Here is a 20488-nt window from a genome sequence, read left to right on the forward strand (position 1 = left end):
TGACTTATTTTTTCACAAATTGAAATTGAAAAAGTACTTTGTTGCGAAGATACCGGGCGAAACGTTTTTCAATAATAGTAACAATTTACGACTAAAAATGACATGTATCATTTGTTAATCTACAAGATTGCTCGGGTGCAACCATCCAATATTCTCCCGCCAATTATCCGATCTCTTAAATCGTCCACATCCTCCACTGGCCTATGAAGGCTATCTAATATCATTTGTTTACAAATCGTGGTTGTTGTCTAAACTCACTGAAGATCATCGTGGATGTTGTCTAATTTTTCGTTTGGAAACGTGTTTTCCAATATATCCTGAATCTCAATTAAATGTTGTGGTGTAATACCAGGTTTCATTTTGGATAGCTAATTTTTTTTTGTGTTAATTTTAGAATACGTCGCCTGGCTATTGGAGGGTCCGTGGTAAAAAACGTTGTGCCACAAAAAGTTTCACTGAATCACGTTAAAAGGTACGTCCCCAAATTCAGGGAAGGTGGGACCTTCCCAAATACATTTTTACCGTCATCTTAAGAAACGAAAAGACCCGTGAAGCATTTTTATCATAAAAGTCTTCGAAATTGCCACCTTATCTAAACCCTCGACACACTTTTGGTGGAAGTAAAAACAGTACTTTTTTTGTGCTGATGCCCAAGAGGAATTTTCACGGTCTTCCGGAGAAAACGTGACTTGTTGGGAACGACGTTGGATAATTTCTTCATGACTGAGATTTAACTACAAAGAGATGGCGTAAAGTATTAAGCAACCGATTGCCAATTTAGCCCATGATATGAACAGGAAGTTTGATTAGATTAGAAATGGCATATAGTGAGCTGCAAATCGAATCGCAGTAGGTACCTATGTTTAATTTCAGCTTCGGCAATATGATTGGCATCGTTTCACTTCTGGTAGCCACTGTGTTATCTAATCTTATAATACTTCTGAGAATTATCATAATAATGCTTTCCCTAACGAAAGGTGTGTAGATAGCTATAGAGGTAACTAGTACAAGAGCAATTTGGTTCCTATGTTTGTCATAGGATAAGAATTCGCGGAACGAAACAAGTAAATGACAGATAAAGTTTGCCAAGGTGCTCAAGGTAATCATGAATAGCCCATATAATCGATTTCTATTCTATTTACAGGTTGTCTGTTGTTCGCGTCTTGCCATTTAACCAAAGTCACGTGGGCTACCATGTATCGCCGACAATAAATTAAAACCCTTAGTCTACACCTAGCTAACAGACCATCGAGTGAACTAGGTCAAAACTAGTAGAGTTTCTGTAATTCAAAGAATATTATTCAAAGATTCAAGCTAAAACTTTGTCCGCACACCCGCCATCATCTTCAACATGCAACCCACACGTATAAATGGAAAGATCTACTACAGGTCATTCCATTTCATTTCAAAAGACCTTTTAGAAAATACGAATGGGCACAATTGTTGGCGCGTTGTTTGTCTCTCTGTTCGGCGGACAATATCATAAAGTCCAATCGAAAAAATACGAGACGTTTTGGAATCTACGAAAGAACATTTTTGGGGTGGTCCATTATAATCAAATCTTTACTTAAAAGCTGTCGATGAGAATCTTTTGTATGCTACTTGCACAAAGAAGTGCAGTAAGAACGTAGGGGAATTTTTACCATTTTTCCGTTGAACTACACCTACCTTCCGCATCCCTATTGAAATCTGATTATTCCCTGGGGAAGGATCCAAAATCAAGCTTTTTATATCAAAATTGCGGCATTCTTCCATACGATAGAACTTGTCAAGTACCTATAAGTTATTACTTTGAACCAGGTATGACAACTAAAAGCATTTTCATTAATTCGTTATTTCGTCGGTTATGCAATGAATGTTTATTTTATTTTATTTATTTAATTTTATTATCCCTCTCTTGTTTTTTTGGGCCCTCAACAGGCATGCGCCCAATTACAGAGTGACCCGCATAATGCTATTTAGAGGTGCCTCTGCAGAAGGTCTTAAGATGGTCTCCGGTATTTACCTTACGAATTAGGAAAACTGCAGGAAAACAGAAGGCAGTCACCTTCCTTTTTTACCAAAAATCGACTGCACCAAAATTTCTCGGGAAAACACTTTTTCTTATTAATTTTGGGGCGTAGAATCCAAAACAATTCGTACTTTTTCGATCAAACTTCTCAATAAAAAGTTATAGACTAGAATCCAATTTCGAAAGAAAATTCAAAGGGCTGTAACTTTTGAACTAGTAGCCCAATCTTGGAACTGTTTGAAATTATGGATTCTGCAGGTCACATTCTATAAGAAAAATTTTTTTCCGGGTCGATCTGAGACAATTTTTTTTTAGGGGCTCAAAAAAAGGCAGTGTGTAACCTTCCTTTTTTACTAAAAATCGACTGCACCAAAATTTCTCGAGAAAACACTTTTTCTTATTAATTTTGGTGCGTAGAATCCAAAACAATTCGTACTTTTTCGATCAGAATTCTCAATCAAAAGTTATAGACTAGAAACCAATTTCGAAAGAAAATTCAAAGGGCTGTAACTTTTGAACTAGTAGCCCAATCTAGGAACTGTTTGAAATTATGGATTCTACAGGCCACATTCTATAAGAAAAATTTTTTTCCGGGTCGATCTGAGACAATTTTTTTTTGAGGGGCTCAAAAAAGGCAGTGTATAACCTTCTTTTTTTACCAAAAATCGACTGCACCAAAATTTCTCGAGAAAACACTTTTTCTTATTAATTTTGGTGCGTAGAATCCAAAACAATTCGTACTTTTTCCATCAGACTTCTCAATCAAAAGTTATAGACTAGAAACCAATTTCGAAAAAAAATTCAAAGGGCTGTAACTTTTGAACTAGTAGCCAAATCTTGGAACTGTTTGAAATTATGGATTCTACAGGCCACATTCTATAAGAAAAATTTTTTTCCGGGTCGATCTGAGACAATTTTTTTTGAGGGCCTCAAAAAAAGGCAGTGTACAACCTTCCTTTTTTACCAAAAATCGACTGCACCAACATTTCTCGGGAAAACACTTTTTCTTATTAATTTTGGTGCGTAGAATCCAAAACAATTCGTACTTTTTCGATCAGACTCCTCAATCAAAAGTTATAGACTAGAAACCAATTTCGAAAGAAAATTCAAAGGGCTGTAACTTTTGAACTAGTAGCCCAATCTTGGAACTGTTTGAAATTATGGATTCTACAGGCCACATTCTATAAGAAAAATTTTTTTCCGGGTCGATCTGAGACAATTTTTTTAGGGCCTCAAAAAACCTTCCTTTTTTACCAAAAATCTACTACACCAAAATTTCTCGGGAAAACACTTTTCTGTGTGGCATCCTAATATTAAATTCACTATGGAAAATTCCACAAAAAGTTCTTTACCTTTCCCAATTCACACCACAAACAACAAATTTGAATTTGAAATTTATAGAAAAGCTACACACACAGATAATATCATCCCTGCATACAGCAGTAGTCCATATAACCATAAACTAGCTGCAATTAACTCCCCAGTACACAGACTATTAAACGTTCCTACACATCACAACAATTATAATAAGGAACTAAACATAATTAAACAAATTACGATTGCTAATGGTTTCTCTTTGACTATACTTTACAAAAAATTATCAACAATAAGAAAAATAAGATACAGTGGATGAATTTAACAACTTTAACTCCTATTACCCAAAATTACAAATAGGTATATCGGTGCAATTCTTTATATAAATAACATTTCAGATTCAATTATTAACATTTTCAAAAAATCTAATTTCAAACTAGCGTGTAAACCCTATCAAAATTTAAATATGTCTCTCGGCAACCATAAAGACAGAATTCCTCCTTTTGAAAATTCCGATGTATACAAATTAACATGCAATACTTGTAAGGGTTTATATATAGGAATGACCAACAGAAATATAAATATGAGAGCTAACGAACACTTTAAAGAAATTAAAAATAATCAAATTTATAATACCAAATCCAATTTTGCTTCACACACATTAAATACTGGTCATGAATTTAAATTACCTCAACAAAAAAAATTTAGAGTTATTACACAAACACAATAATTATCACAATTTAGTAAATTATAAACTTTTAGAAAATATTAACAACCCAAAAATTTTCAATGAAATGATAAGCGAATACCCGTACTTTCTAACAAAAATGTTAAATTTATATCATTAATACCACATTCAATCATATATTTAATCTAGTTAGTTTAATCCATTAATTTAAATATAAACGTCGCTTTCATATAACTATGTAAGAAGTATCCTACCTTGTAACATGCTTAGTTTATAAAACTTTAATTTTAGTGCTTTGATAATGGCCATTAAAATTATATGGCCGAAGTATATGTAACCCAACAACAAGAATAAAAATAAATTTGGGAAATCCACTTCATTACGAAAGTAGTTGTTTCTAAAGCATCATTTACATTTGGCAAGTTTACTGGCGGATAGTACTTTCGGCTAGTAAAGTTGCCAAGTTGAGGACCTGCCGAGTTTGGTGGCTGACTTGCCTGTGGGGACTGTCACATTTATTTAGTAGTCCAGTACGTGGGTATCAAAAAGGGGTGGTTGAATGCAATAGGTGGGGTAGTTAAGTTTAAAGCTGTATTTGTACATTTTTAGTATGCCACCAACGAGGTTAAGTGTAAGAGCAGCTAAGAAGAATTACTTCGAATGTATCTTTTGTTTGAGTGAGAGAATAAAGTTAAAGTTAAAGTAACGATTTTTTTGTATGTTGATAGGCTTGGGACACTAATAATGAAAAATCCAGGTTTTTGACCTCTAGGCGCATGCGCTCGAACCGCCATCTTGGATTTTAGGTACAAAAATTTGGTTTTTTGATAATAACTCAAAAACGAGAAAAGTTACAGAGGACAAAATTTCCATTCTATTATTCCAAAATTGTTCATTAGGGCCCCAAGCTTAACAACATACAACAAAATCGCTACTACCCCACCTTTTGCATTAAAAAACCCCCACTTACTGGACTATACCGGGTGCTGCCTAGCGCGACGCAGCATAGGGATTTCAATGGTAATTTCTTTATAGCCAATTACTAGCTCCCCTAATTATTTTAGAGCAAAGGTCTAAATACGTTTTTTTAGAGAAAAAAATACTGCATCTGTTCATACGATCACTTATAATTTTCCGTTTTTCAAAACCGTAGAAATCGATAAAATAAAAAAAGTTCATTTTACCTTACCTTACCTAAAAAAAACAGCGATAACTTTTCATTATTTGCCTTTGACGTGAAAACCTTGTTTTTTATTGTTCATTTCCGCAAAAATGAGTTTCTTTTAACGAGACTTTGATGAAATATAGGTACTATTTTATGATTCAAATAACTACAAATTTGTTCAATATAAAAATTAAGTGGTTCGTTTTTATCTATACTTTTTGCTGAAATAAAAAAATTATAGTCCCTATTAAAGAAGACCAAGAAACGAAAAGACCCCAAAAACCACTTCAGCAACATTGAATTTTCTAGTAAATGTTGATAATTTCTTTAAATTTTGGAAATTGGCCAAAAACTGATCTCAGCATTTGATTCGAAAAAAAGTACTCTCCGCCAGTAACAGTAAACTTGCCAAATGTAAATAAATATAATAATAAGTAGGTATATAGTAAGGAGTTTCAGAAAAAGTTACTTTCAAATTCATTAATTTGTTTGATTTTAGCTCGTGCAATTCACTCAACTATGTCTTTTTACAAGTGTTCTTCATTTTTCTTATATTGTACGCAAATTGTTTATTTATTAGGATTTGAGATCATTTCTACCAAACTCATGATTTGTGTGATTGCATCAGCTTAAAATGAAAGATAAAATGATAATATTGACTTACTTTAATAATAATTTAATATTATTCTTATTAGGATATTTAAAATTTGATTTATTATAAATTTTTTTACAATGTATGTAGGTACAAAACAAAATTGAAAATTTGATCTTTCTTCTGGATTCTTTCTAGCGATAGGAGAGTACTACTTGAGTTAACTTTTGACCTTTAGGACCATATTTCCTATAAAATTGTTTAATATAAGTACGCATTATGTATCATTTCAATTTTAAAGTTTTGTTTCTATAGGTTTTGACGATGATATCTGTCGAAACCGATAAGTACACACCCACAAAACCGTGTATTCTATATTTATCTACAATTTTGCAATTTTAATCTTAGTATTGGGAAACAGATACAGTTGAAATAGATTTACACGATAAACAATCATGCATTCAACCAATTATACGCAAAACGCTTCCTGGAACGCGTATGTAGTAGCAGTCTGATATCAAATCGCAAATTTAATCGCATCTGTGAAAGTGTTTTGAGATAACCCATTTTTTGGATTGCATTGTTACGCATTTCTATATTATTCTACACTATGAGTAAAATCGACAATTCCATGTTCATCTCTCAAAAAATTCTATGTCCCACAAACCCCCATTAGAAAGAAACGAACTGAAGAATTTGATCAATTATCGTTGGTAGGAATTACAACATAATGCTTTTTTTAAAATACGTTTCGTGTTAAACATTTATTCCAGTATACTAGAATAATTGCTTCGGGTGTAATCTTGGTGCTCAGGCACCTTGGTATATAATCTACTATTAGGAATCCCTTCTTAAGAATGAGTAAGTAGAAATGCTTCTATGCAAAACCAGTTCCCCATTTATTTCCATAATATCAAAAATAGCATTCTAAACCTTTCCTCTGGAAAAGGTTGCAAATTAGAAGGTATTTGGAAGCGCTCCAAATGCGTAGCATATCTTTTCAAGGTGTTCCACTTTCCAGAACATTAATGGAAAACGCTTTTCAGAGCGTGTTACCTTTCTCTCGCTCGGTGAAGGCTAAAAACAAAAAGGAGACGAAAGGCACTAGGCCTATAATTTAGAAATAAGCTTCCTGTAAAGCTTTCAATCGTTTTTCCAAAACTGTATGGTTCTTCCCAAAGCTTTTTGTAAAGCTTTCAAAGAGCACGTAGTCCAATAAATGACCTAAAAAGCACTAGATGGCAGACTGTGGGACGTTTTTGAAATTAGAACTAGAACTTGTTCTTGTTTTATTGTCAGAACCGTTATAGATCCTCCCTTAAGATCTTTGAAAACTTTTCTAGCACTGAACAAATGTTAAAAACCTATGGAAAATAGCTAAATCTAAAGCTGGAACGTGTTTAGGACACGAATGAGAGAAATGCGCAGGGTCTTAGGAACTTTCTAAGTATTTAACGTATTTTTTTTTATCGTTTCGTCATATTTGCATTACGTTCTAGACCATTTCTAGTGCAGTGGATGTTCCTAACTCTTCAGGCTTGCCGGTTCAGCTAGTCTAGGACCTTTTACTTTTATTCGAGGTGCGGGCATGTGAATATCTTCACGAATAAAAAATTTGAGATTGTGCATGCGCAATTCTCCATTAGTTTTACTTTTATTTGAGGTGCATACATACAAAATGTCGCATAATCTTAACAGGTAAACAAATTGGGATTGCGCAATTTTTTTTTAATTCATCTGCACACAGAAAACCGGACATTCATATGTTCTTTGTAACAAGAAAGAAACCCTTTTTTTTAGGTTCGGGCAGTTTTTGGGCTGTATCTTTTTGGCCCGTTATCTCTACATAGCCGAAAAACAATGGGATGGGTATATCCCAAAGAACATTTTCAAAGCGATCGGACGTTTCTACACAAAGTTATCGTGCACACGGACAGACAGACAGACGGACAGACAGACAGCAATACAAAATTATAAACGATCTCGAGGATCGTTAATAAACGTTTAATCTATCGTACGTATTTAAATAGAAGAAGACATTTATTTTAAATATGTATTTTACATAGACATAGACCTTCTTCTAGAGTCAGGCAAGGTTTTTTATTTGATATAGCACTGAGACTAGAAAATTAAAAAGATGATACGAGATAATTGGGTTTATTCTGTGGTGACGTACCCGTACGGTTAGGCAATACATCGTTTTATTCTTTATTGTACCAAAGATCATACTGATCTTTGATTGTACTAACACACTTTACGATGCTGTTACTTATTGAAGCATCATGGCTTTTATTTTGAGTACGGTTACTGAATCATGTTTGTTTGTTATACTGCACAGGTGATTCTGCCTTTATGTTGTTTTTTTAAGTATTTATTTATGTATTCACGCAAAAGTATACACGTAATCGATGTGATGTTGCCTGTATCTTTGACAAACCGCTTATTCCTTGAAGGAAGTAAGTAAATACATAAATCATATCAAGTGTATTCAAATAGCACCGATGGGTTCCGCCCCGCATTGAAGCATTTGCAGTTTACAGTTGGTGGCAAAAAAGCTAGAAATAATATAGCCAAAACAGGTACATTTAATGGAATTATACAATTGGTGTGTTGATACATAAAAAATTGACTTATGCAAGCATATCCCGATACGCTCCTACTAACAAATCTTCCTTTCCTATTTCTAATTTTTCCATTAAATCATTAGCAATCGCTACCCCTTCTTCGACACTCTGTTCTGGATTAAGAACAACTTCTAACTCCATAAAATTCCCTAATTGTTCAACAATATCTACATGCAGACGAGTCTGACCGATCATAAATAAATGCCGAACTTTTTTTACAATTCCTTTACTACCTAGCGAGCATTGCAAAACTCTATCCAATTCCGCTAGGTTCGCGTCGACCGCGCATTTTTCATACGAGGACACCTTTGGACCTTCATCGTCTGGCCTGTCGTAGTAGATCAATTCGCCACTTCCATCCTAAAATTTGAAATTCTCGATTGTGTCGCCATCTGTAGGAGGCGCGTCTTTGTACTAACCTCAAATTTTCGTAATTTTAATCTTCCCTGTATAGAATTGTAGAATTGGTCAACTTGGGGGATTACTTTTCCTTCGGACTCGCTAATTAATTTTGCTTTAACAAGCAAATTGTGTAGATTTCGGACTTTAGCTTTAATTTCAACGTTCCTCATTTTCTGGCGTGATTAATGCACCTTATAATCTGTGTCTCAATAAACACCGTGTTGTGTCTAAATGATTTGAATATAGGGTGAAAATACGTAGCCGATCTTTCTATCTATAGGGGATATAAATTTAAAATCATTGTAGAAGTCATTGCATCTAACAAAATTCAGTATTCTGGTTACAATAATCATGTTGTATTCTCCTATTCGGAAACACCCGGTATGCACTGTTGTGAAACTTATGTGAAACCTAACCTCAATTTTTCTAGTGATATATTTTTTAAATTATGATTAGAACTTTAGCTTCAGTAAGTAGTTATGCCCTAAATGTAGATGTTTAAATCATTATGTTGCAGTTTGCACTTAAAAATGGTGCCCCATTAACAAGCATCACTCGTAATATTGGTTTGGTTCCGATTGTAATCGAGCAAACCGGCAGAGGAGAGCGTGCTTATGACATATATTCACGCTTGCTTAAGGAACGTATAATATGCTTAATGGGCCCCATTCATGATGATATGAGTTCCTTGATTGTAGCACAATTACTATTTTTACAAGCCGAATCTGCAAATAAACCTATTCACATGTATATAAATTCACCCGGTGGAAGTGTTACTGCCGGGTTAGGTATTTATGATACGATGCAGTACATCTTACCACCAATTTCAACTTGGTTTGTATTTCATTTTTTCCTGCGATGTTTACATAATTATTTGTCAGGTGCGTTGGCCAAGCGTGTAGTATGGCTTCGTTATTACTTGCAGCAGGTACTAAAGGAATGCGTTACTCTCTGCCAAATGCTCGTGTTATGATCCATCAGCCCTCCGGCGGGGCACAAGTAATTGCAATACGAAACTTCACGTTACAAAAATTTAGTTTTTAGGGTCAAGCCACAGACATACACATACAAGCTGAGGAGATTCTTAAATTAAAAAAGCTGATCAACAATTTGTACGCCAAACATACGGGCCTAGATTTACATAAAATTGAGGAAAACATCGAAAGGGACAAATTTATGAACCCTTCAGAAGCTCAAAAGTTCGGATTAATCGACAAAATTCTTACTAGTCCTCCTAAAATGAGCTATATGGGGAGCAAGGCTGATGTGGAAGTGTCAGAGAATGCTGCTGAAAAATAATTTTCTTATTTTTTGTAAATTCATCATTTGTAGGTATCAAAATACTGTATGAACTGTAAAAAATATGTTATATAGGTGCATTAAATTTGGAATATTTACTATCAAAAGCTAAGCTATAACGAACTAGTGAGCTACATTTAGCTTTTGACAGGTGATTGAGATATCTGTGGCTGCTCAAAATATTTGTGTCTCGACTTAAGTGCTTTCAAATTTTCTATGGTAGATCTTGATAATCGTTGACATTAACAGCTCAGGACAGTTTAGTTGGCAGTTTTATTTTTCAGCGCAATACTGACTCTTCCCTGTGCGTTCTATTGGGAACTTAAAATGAATAGAGTAGATACTTGTATAGGCCGTTTCCACAGACTTCTAGATCTTTTAGGAAGCGTTTAAACTTTTTCTATGACACTATACAGGAGTATAGAATTGTCTGGAAAGTTTCAAACATTTCAGGAAAACTTGTGTAGGCCCATTTTGTAAATCTTTTCAAAGTAGCTTGGAAAAAAATGCGCAGAGCTTTGGAGAAAGACCGAATGGTAAGGAGAGTCACGAACTGCTTTCTACCGTACGTCCTATATTTTTATATTTGAAAGGGAAGATGTCTCAAGTGCAGAAAAAATAGTGTTTTTAACAAATTACCTTGTACTACCGAGGAAAGCTATCGAAAGATTTACAATGCTGGACTAATGATTACAATTTTTTTTAGGTGCATTAATTATGCATATATTAATTACACAAAAATGGAATAAATGCATCAAGTGCCAATATTGGGTACAAACATTCGACTACGAATAGTGCAAGCACTGTACATAAATACAATGGTGTTGGAGCAACCCGGTAGAATGAAGCGCTATCGTAGCCACTGCCGTTTTTAACGCATTCTAACCTAACTATTTAAATCATGTATAAACATGAACTGCTTTTTTAGACAAATTTTATTATTACCAAGGGAGATGAAGTGCTTTTTAAAAAGTTTTCGTTTTACAAAATTCAACCAGAAAAAATGTTATATAACAATATCGTCGAAGTTAAAGAAAGTTTCCCCGTCGTTACAACGTTTTGAGCATTCGGACACTGATCACACTCAATTAGACAATTTAGACGATTTAATACACTTTTCGCTTTACAATGAAGTGCAGCAATATCAACCGGCTAAGAATTTGTTGTATGCCGACTCTTCGGATCCTCTAATTGTAAAATTAAAAAATTCAGTTTCGGTACAGGACGTAATTAATGGTGTCAATAACTCGATGGATTATACTCACATTACTCAAGCTATTTTAGTATTGTGGGATCTTCAGAAAATGTGTTATTTTGCGCAGGGTTTATCTCCGACAGAGCAGAGCGGAATGGCTTTTAGTAATCATCCTCATATTTATTCTCTTATAGAGTTGGCTAAGGAAAAATGTGATAGCTTTGATCCGGAGTCATTCAGTTGTTTTTTAATGTATGCGAATAAATTAGGTTACCAACTAGATTCTAATGTGCCACAGTTTTTTAAGAAGGCACTGCACGTATTGAGCACAAGCACGTCGCTGACTGTAATATCACGACTTCTTAATGTTATCAGAACCCAAGAAATGACCTTCGGCTCTCTTTTTGCGGTGCAACCTGCTGTGCCGGTGGTTTTACAGGAGCTCGGTTTGTATTATACTGGTATTAATGATTAAAATTGATCACCTAATTTTGATAGAAAAATGTGAAAGTCTGGAAGATCTAAAACTTATTACAATATGCCTGCAACATTTTCACCAGAATGTTACAATGGAAATTTTACAGAAGTACATGGAAGTCGTTAAGAGAGTGATTTCAACGTGTGACAATGTACCGGCCACATACAGGATATTATTGAAGATTATATACTTTTTGAATTTTCCAAAATGGAGCGACAGGTGCACCACTTTATCATCCGAGCTGGCTTTACATATGAAGGGCAACTTGCACACACTGAACGTGTCCGACCTTTGCATTTTATTTGAGGTATTAATGAAGTACTACGAAAAGAATGTAATTATTATGTTTGTAGACTCTATACAAAACTCACGAACCCGGTGAGTTGCAAACTGAAATGCAACGTTGTTGTAGAGTATTTCTACAGTCGGGAGACGACGAATCAATTGTTCCCAAAGAAATGAAGCTGAAACTTTTATCGTGCATGGCGTCATTCTCCTCTACAATTCATCGATCGGATTACGAAAACGTAATCGCCGAGTTCCTCAACCTACCTTTAACTATCACGAGTATACTAGACTTGCTTCGTATAGTCACGTTTGTTAAATCTTCGAATTCAGACCTTGACGAAAGGTTTTGGCATAAAACCTTAGAGGTACTCCGACAGAATAATACGTACAAGGACCTGGACATTTTATTAAAAGTTTGCCAGAAGTACTTGAACTATAACAATGACGTCCATTATAGATGCACGAAGTTTGAAAAATGTGTGCTAAATTGGTTACACGAAGAATTTCAAAGCGGAATTTTATCCGTTATACCCTCAAAATTGTCTTTAGCCGCGGCTTTTATATTCGCCTTCGAACATAAGAGAGATGTGTGCAATGCAGTTTTAAATAAGATATTGCAAGTCAGAGAACAATTTAATCATTTGGACGTTTTATATCTTTCTAAAGGTATAAGAAATTTGGACTCCTCAAAGAACCCTAGCGTAACAGTCAGTCACTTGAAGACTTTGAGTAATGTCTTAGATAGCATTGTCTGCAACAATATTTTCGCAACAAATGACGTAACGCAGAATAATTTCTTGATTAAAAGTTGTGTTTACAGAAGATGCTTGAAACGAGATCTTGTCAATCGTATTTTTTTTAATTACACCATCAAAGAGCCCTTGTCGTCTTTAGCCGTAAGGAATATGGTGATCGGGCTGCAAACCACCGGTACCTTGGTGCCAGAATTGGTGGAGTCGCTCTCCCACTATGTCGTCTCCCATAAGGACTGTATGTTGGGATTTAATGCGGAGAAAGTGGCATACTTATGCTATTACTTGGGATATACTCCCAGTAATTCTGATTTATTGTTTGATATAATAGCCGATATTATAATTCGGTGAGTATCGTCGTAGTGTAAAAAATAGAATAGTGAGACAACTTCCATGTTCATTTTGGAAACGGCAAATTTAGGAGTGATGATATTGACACACTACTCCAACCAATTTTATAAAATACGAAAACAAAGAGAAAAGAAATTTGATTCGGCCCAAAAAACACCAACATATCGATAGTCTCTTTTTTAGCCAATCTCATCATATCGGTTGGTAAAAATGCCTTGCATTTTAACACTTCGCTAGCGTGAATTTATTTTGCACAAATTCCACTGAAAATGAGGTATTTTTTACATTTGTGTCTTCATTTTTTCAGTGTAATATAAACCTACTCGGTTTTGGAGACTGTGTGCTAGCTCGTTTCGTTTCATGCTATAGATGGCATACAACTGTACACCAATTCTTGTTCATTTACTTACATAAATAAGAAAGTTGAGTTTTGAGCATCCGCAGTACTCCTATCTGCGTATGCATTTTGTTTGCTTTTATTAGAGGGACCTACAGTGGTGGTAAAAAGTCTTTTATCACTATGTTAAATTGACTAAACTTTAAAAAATGGGTTTTTTCCTAGAAACTTGAAGTTAAATTAAAGAATTTCACTTCATATCAATATTTCATCGGCCACCCTTTGATTTTTATCACTAAAGCACGTCTTTTTGGCATTAACCAATTTTTTCAATTCTTCCACAGAAACGCAGCAGATCAAGAGATTTTCGGTGGCCAGTCGAGCCTTTTGACTATTAACAATGAACCATCTCTGTGCAGTTTTTGCTCGATGACATGGCTCAGTCCAAAACTCTGGGATCTCTTCCTCGCTTTAGAATAAATATCTACATATGTACGTTAAAGGTAACTGCCTAAGGGTGGATCAGTCAACAATGGAAGCATACTTGACTGCTCTCCCACTCAACCCAGAACTAATAAGTCTTCTGATTTGCTCACGTGACGTGGCTGGATAATACGAAATATCAGCAGGTAAAAAAAACAAAAAAATATAAGTAAGTGAATTCAGAAAGTGAATTTGTAATCTTTTCTAAAATGCCGATTTCTAACCAAGAAGCACTTAATATGCTGGCGGCGATGGTTCGTGGTCGATTCGGATAACGCAAATAGAAGATGTGGGCAGCGATGGTCGCATTTTGAAAATACTCAAAATATATCGCCAGCATATTAAATACTTCTTGGTTAGAAATCGGCATTTTAGAAAAAATATTACAAATTCAAAAAACTGCACTTTCTGAACGCGTAAACGCAGCAGAATAATTTACAAATTACGGATGTTATTATTTTATAATGCATCCTGTTTCATTTGTTTATTAATTTTCCATGGCCTACCTAAAAGTGTAGGGTGCTTCTCCAAACAAATTTTCGCGCCATCGTAAAATATCGGAAATACGTCAAAAGTAATTTTAAGCATTTTTATTAATTAATTAATTCATTTTCCCAATATTTGAGGTTAGGAACGAGATTTTGAAAAACGGTTTTCACTGGCCTCTTTGGATGTTATTTGGCTACTTTCATAATGAAAAAGTCATATCATTCCATTTGATTTTTTTATGATTGGGTCATAGTGTCAAAACTAGCCCCCTGGCGGAGAAGGATTCAACTAAATTAACTATATTTTGGTTGATTCTCATTGCCTAAGGAATGCTCTTTTGAACCATACCAAATTTGTTAAAATCGGTCAAACGGTTAACAGCAAAAACAATTGAAAGCCCCACACGCACATTTTAAGCTTATTTTCTCAGAACAGTAAGTGGATGGTAGGAACCCTGATTCACAATAGACGCTGGTCCTTGGAGATGTTCTAGAACATCCAGATACCATTCGTAGTACGGATAACATGGTCGAGTCAAACTGTTTGAGGTTGGATTTTGCGGCAGAGTGATAAATGGTAGCGCCGTAGTTTGCACGCGATATGACTAGCGATTCAGCAATCTTTCGTAGGGTTGTTGCGTCCACTCCCCACCTGAACTGGCATTTGATCTGTAATCGATTTATAACCTGTTTTGTTTTAATGGTCTGTATGTGAGGTCTCCATGTCAGTTTGCCGGAACTTTAATTCCTTCTTGTATATTACAGTGCCATTTTTCATATGAAGTATCGGCAGTCTGCAAAAGTGTATATACCTACCATGTGTTTGTTTTTGATTCTGCCTCCTCTACAAAGGTGTTGGTGGCGTCTTGTATTTTTTCTCCTGAGGAAGAATACAAGACGCTTTTTGCCTTTAATAATTATAGCTAGGTCATCTGCGTAGAGTAATCACGTTATATCTTTAATATTCATATTTAATATTCTTTGATTTCAGGCTTATAGTGCGTTTCAGATAAGAGGGTCTTTATTTGATGAGATTTTTTAAATATAAGTAATTTTATTAACAATCCAGCTGATCGCATATCCAAACTTTCGGTATCCCTTCCGGTTTAACCGGAAACCGATGCAACTTTTGTTTTACAATACCATGCCTATGTTTTTTACGATATTTGAAAAGGGTATCAATTTGCTGTACAACAACACAAAATGTTGATATTGATATACAGGAGGAATTCGTTATTCAATATTTAGATAATTTATGAAATCTAGCACGCCGTGTGACATATCACGCAGAAAAAACCTACAATAACTTGTTCAATGTATCGCTTTTGAATCTTTTCATACGTTTTATGTTCAGATGTTTTTTAAAGATCTCATATTTAATATACAGTGATATTCATGAGTAGGCATAGCGACTTTCAAATGATAAAAAGTCTTCTGAAAGACGCCTAATTTTATGCAACCAAAATATCTTCATAAAACAAATAAAGATCTAGCTGTCATATTAATTATTAATTTGAATATTGTTGCTTTAGCTTCACAGAAAATAACTCTTTTAAGCTCCTTTAATTGTTATCGGCACTATACCAATGGGAAATATCAACTCTTTCTTTAGTTGAATGCATCGCACACGAACCGAAGTTAGAATATGGAAGTCAAAGCGATAATATTCAAATTAATTAATAGGGCAGGCAGATCCTCATTTGTTGTAGGTAGTTACTTTGGTTGCATAAAGTTAGCCGTTCTTTAGAAGACTTTTTATCATGTAAAAGTAGACATAGGAAATCCCTATGTCTACTTCTACATAAATATCACTGTATACTTATCAGTAACATCTACAGAATGTTTATAACAAAATAGACTCCAATATCAATATCTTACTAGGTAAATTAGAGTCCACACTGCCCTTTCTTCCAGTTTCTTTACAAAAGCGATAATTATTAAACAAGACTTACGCATTTACAAATAATTCTAAAAGGAAAAACAAACACTGAAATTCAAATGAAACAAACTAACTTTTTTTCCTAAATATGAAATACGATACGGTCATCTGCAGTAATAAAAAAAAGCACTTTATTAGATGAATGAAGTGAAGCGATCGCTCTGTGTTGGAAAATGTGTTTATGTATGTTTAAAGGATGAATTGATTTTATTATTGAAGTGTGATGAGTTTTGTTTTTGTATAACGTCAGATTAGAAATTTTGTGATTTTGACAGGAAAAGAATAATAAAACGATTTGAACTTAATCCGTGACAGGAGTCATTTATAAATAGAATTCATTACCTATTATTTTAGGTAAGAAACCACATAACTCTGTTTGTCTGCTTCTGATGTATGTAGGTATATGTCCGAGATCCAGTTCTCTAAAACGTTTGAGAATTTTTAATCTTTTCATTGATATCTTTTTATTATATTATTATTAACATTACGCGGAATTACCCCTTTATACTAGAGCAGTAGCTAAGTAAAATGAAATTTTTTGAATTTTTGCGATCTTTGGTTATGAATAATAAAGAAACGATTTTGGTGTAGCATTACTGTTACTGAAGTTCCGGCAAATCCGTCAACTTTTTTTCAAATCAGTACGCAAACGGAGGTTTTCTATACTTCTGGCGCTGAGAAATAAAACCGGTTTTTTTATGAAGGGTTGTGGTAAACTTTGTAATAAAAACTTAACAAGTATTTCAAGTGCCAAAGGACACATTCTTGACCATTTTGTGACAAAAATCTTGAGTTTGGGATAGCTCCTCTAAAGTTTTGAAGATTTCTCTCATCACGTTTTGGTTGAAAGATTTTTGCTTTTAAAACAAAGAAATATAAATAAATTTCCTGGTAGTAGTAGGTGCTATCCTAGAGGGGTAGAATTTAAGCTCTGCATAGAGTGAAGCATGTGCCCTCAATAGCACTCATGCTTTTTGTAATCCAGGTTTTCACTTATCCTTAAAATAGGAAAATGGTTATGATATTCAATTCGTTTTCGTTAAGAAACATTTTTTGGGGGCAGTTTTTGAGTTCTGGATAGAGTGCAAGATCGCCCTACGCAAATTACGTAAAAATTCATCTAAAAACTAGAAATTATTGTTTCATTTTTGGCGCTGTCTTGTATGGATTTTTTGTTTCACATGGAGGGGTATTTTGAAAAAACATATTCGTGAGAAAAAATACACGCACGCAAAAATACAAAGTTGTACCCAATGCACTTTGATAGGTATGTAATTTGAATATACACTGTGTCCAAGATAAGAATGTCTATCATAGGGATCACAATGCCGTAACTGTGCGACAATACCTAGCGGACAAATTCCTTGGAAAATGGAAAATTTGTCGGATAGGTATTTATAACGTTGTGCGCGGGTGCACCATCCTGTTGAAACCAACAGTTTTTAACTTTTGTTTTTTTTTGTGTGGGCCGTATTCGTAATAAAAAATGGTACTCAATACAGTATGTACTCTTTTATGGATCATATAAAAAATAAGATTAATGTTAATTTTTCTAAAACGAAACGTTGTATTGAAAATCTCAAGGCCGTTTTGTAGAGCTCAAAAAGTGGCAACTAGAAGAGTTTTTTTTATTTTTCTGTATTTGCTCAAAATAAAAGAAAAAATAAAAACAAAATGGACAAATCTTTGACAGTAATTGCAATTTTCTGGTTTTCTTTAAAGCATGATAATATTAATAACTGTTTAGTTGCGCAACTATTTCCTAATATAACCATCACATCTATGGTTTCCGAAATACAGTGCATAAAACGTATGCGTAGTAATTTTTAGCACAGTTTAATGTTTAGTATGTACCTAACATTTGTAATGTTATTGTAAGGATATTAGGGGAAATTAATCACGTCACGGTCTTTCTTATGTAATAAAAGAGTGAGATAAAAAATTATGTAGTATTTTCGCTGTAGCTTTGCGGGTTTGTAGTTAGGAATTCCCCATAAACTTTTTTAAGTTCAATCTCATTATATCTCAATGGTTAATATATTGACCTGAGAATTGCTTTAGGCTTTCAGAAATGCCCGCCATTTAAGGTGAGAGTTATAAGTTAGAAAATAAGGATAAGAAAGATATGTCTTCAAAAATGAAGCACTAACGTCATAACGGCAAAGCTACAGCGAAAAATACTATAATATTCCTTGTGGAAATCTACCTTGCAAAACGGGTCATCTGTTCAGTTTTAGCGCAAAACTGCAAGGTTTAAAATTCACGACTGCTGCGCCCCCTTTCAGGTAGTCGCGTCGCGAACTATGAAATCTCGCTCTCCAAATCAGTTTGCCTTTTTCTTTGTAAGGTTGTCTCACTTCTCTATTCTTTACACTATGGTCTTTATAAATAAACAATAATTGATGTTGGTGTAGACTGCAACCCTACCCATTTAAAAAATGAAACATTTTCCCATGAAAGACATTGCATTGTACCCATAATTTGTTGCAATGGTCTAAACTAGGCGTTATTGGTTCCTCAATTTTTAAAAAAACCTGTCACTGTTAAAGTGGTTCTATAAATGACCATATTAGAGCCTAATGTGTTATTGTAATTACATTATAATGGGCATAGGGGGCGTTTGAGATAATTATATTCGTACTTGTAGCGATCAAGAAAGGTTGAGTGGACTGTCCTATATACACGCTGCAATGGCCCTATGTTTTTTTCATAAATTGCCCACTTCTTGGATCAAGCAGATATTCAATGTGAATTTTCTGGAAAAGCTCGATTTCGAATTGTCCATGTGCTATTTTAAGGTAGTCAAAATGTGGTTAGTCTGACACTTTGTAACAATCAGTTCTAGGATAAATACCCCATTAGAGTAAGGAACAACATGATGCATTTAAATCGAGCCGTTTGTTTAGACTATCCTGAAGCGAATGTACCATGGTTCCATAAGAAATATATGGAACAGTTGCAGAAAGGTTTTTGTATTCTTTTTAACTTCGCATACATGTATACTTTTGCAGCTCCGCCTCTTGCACAAAGCTTTCCCGATATTAGACAATATTTGTTACACATTATTCGTGACCCAGAAATGCTTGTCCAAGGTCATCATACTGCGTACGGGTACCATATCGATTTTTTGCTTCACCAGGATCCCAAAGGAAACTTCATTAAACCTGGTACCGAAAAAGGGACAAGGTGAGGTATTTGTTAATTGCAAAATTGTTTATTCAACCTTTATAGAATCGCATTGTTGTTAATGAAAGAAAACGCATACACAAATTTGATGGTGCAACTGAAAGGATATCAGCAACTCAAAAAGCGGCATTTGGAAATTCTCGGATATCGTGTGGCTAGTGTAAACATAAAAAAGTGGAATTCTTTACTGTATGGAGCGGAGAGACTAGAATTTTTAAATAATTTAATCGAACATGGCTAGTCAGAATATATTTCATTAGTTCCTGTTGATTTTAAATTGTTTAAAAAAAAGTGAATAAGTAGATAAGTCATCATCGGGTGGGAATGCGATCTCTTATTTATATAGGTCATCATAAATACGAATTAAGAAATAATTTCAATACTGTAAACAAATTAAAAGACGTCATCGCTGCGATCAACACTAAAGATAATCATTTACTCGTGTTTTCATCTGTAACACAGTTATTGGAATTGGATAAGAACTCGAAGAAGGTATCAGTTGACAATCAATTCTCTACGTCTGTACGTATTATTAACAAAATTAAGTTTGACGTCGGTAAATCACGCAACTACAACAGTTTATTGAAATGATCGATTTGTCAATGAAACGACCTCATTTTGAATGGCGTACAAAACACAATATAATTTGAATTTCTTTGTTGAGTTTACCTATGCAAATAGTAGAGATCTGTGGTTAATAATTGTGTTTCATAAGTTAACAATCTATCGACTCGTTTAATACGGTACCAAAGTGTTCCAAATGTGTGTCTCAAAAAAAAATTCACTAACTGAGCTCCTTACTATATATTTATAAACATTTAGATAAGGAGTAGTACACCATCTTGCCACATATATTGTATACGCGTCAACGTCATTGAAGCTATCTTGGGTCACTG

The 20488-nt window shown here is 34.4% G+C and overlaps 3 protein-coding genes across 6 annotated transcripts; 2 read left to right on the forward strand and 1 right to left on the reverse strand.

The window, feature by feature from the left end:
• Positions 1-8080: 8080 nt before the first annotated feature.
• LOC116172786 lies at positions 8081-9006 on the reverse strand. The gene is made up of 2 exons (XM_031490052.1): positions 8814-9006; positions 8081-8754 (listed from the first exon to the last, which is right to left on the reverse strand). Exons 1-2 carry the CDS (start codon positions 8964-8966, stop codon positions 8401-8403), a joined length of 507 nt encoding a protein of 168 aa, XP_031345912.1. The 5' UTR covers positions 8967-9006; the 3' UTR covers positions 8081-8400.
• On the forward strand, positions 8999-10312 carry LOC116172784 (ATP-dependent Clp protease proteolytic subunit-like). 2 transcript variants are annotated; one of them, XM_031490050.1, is made up of 5 exons: positions 8999-9265; positions 9314-9630; positions 9678-9795; positions 9841-10124; positions 10171-10312. In XM_031490050.1, exons 1-4 carry the CDS (start codon positions 9245-9247, stop codon positions 10093-10095), a joined length of 711 nt encoding a protein of 236 aa, XP_031345910.1. In that variant the 5' UTR covers positions 8999-9244; the 3' UTR covers positions 10096-10124; positions 10171-10312. The 2 variants fall into 2 exon arrangements, with proteins under 2 accessions (XP_031345910.1, XP_031345908.1); XM_031490048.1 differs by having other exon boundaries at positions 8999-9177; positions 9227-9265; positions 9841-10202.
• On the forward strand, positions 10104-19862 carry LOC116172781 (FAST kinase domain-containing protein 1, mitochondrial). 3 transcript variants are annotated; one of them, XM_031490046.1, is made up of 8 exons: positions 11407-11542; positions 11589-11736; positions 11789-12075; positions 12122-13155; positions 19054-19204; positions 19252-19372; positions 19418-19592; positions 19638-19862. In XM_031490046.1, exons 2-8 carry the CDS (start codon positions 11676-11678, stop codon positions 19831-19833), a joined length of 2025 nt encoding a protein of 674 aa, XP_031345906.1. In that variant the 5' UTR covers positions 11407-11542; positions 11589-11675; the 3' UTR covers positions 19834-19862. The 3 variants fall into 3 exon arrangements, 2 of the variants coding, with proteins under 2 accessions (XP_031345905.1, XP_031345906.1); XM_031490045.1 differs by having other exon boundaries at positions 10104-11736; XR_004145753.1 differs by lacking the exons at positions 19252-19372; positions 19418-19592; positions 19638-19862 and adding an exon at positions 13841-14125 and having other exon boundaries at positions 10969-11736; positions 19054-19189.
• Positions 19863-20488: the final 626 nt, after the last annotated feature.

Source organism: Photinus pyralis, unplaced genomic scaffold, assembly GCF_008802855.1.
Source record: "Photinus pyralis isolate 1611_PpyrPB1 unplaced genomic scaffold, Ppyr1.3 Ppyr1.4_LG5, whole genome shotgun sequence".
NCBI lineage: Eukaryota > Metazoa > Arthropoda > Insecta > Coleoptera > Lampyridae > Photinus > Photinus pyralis.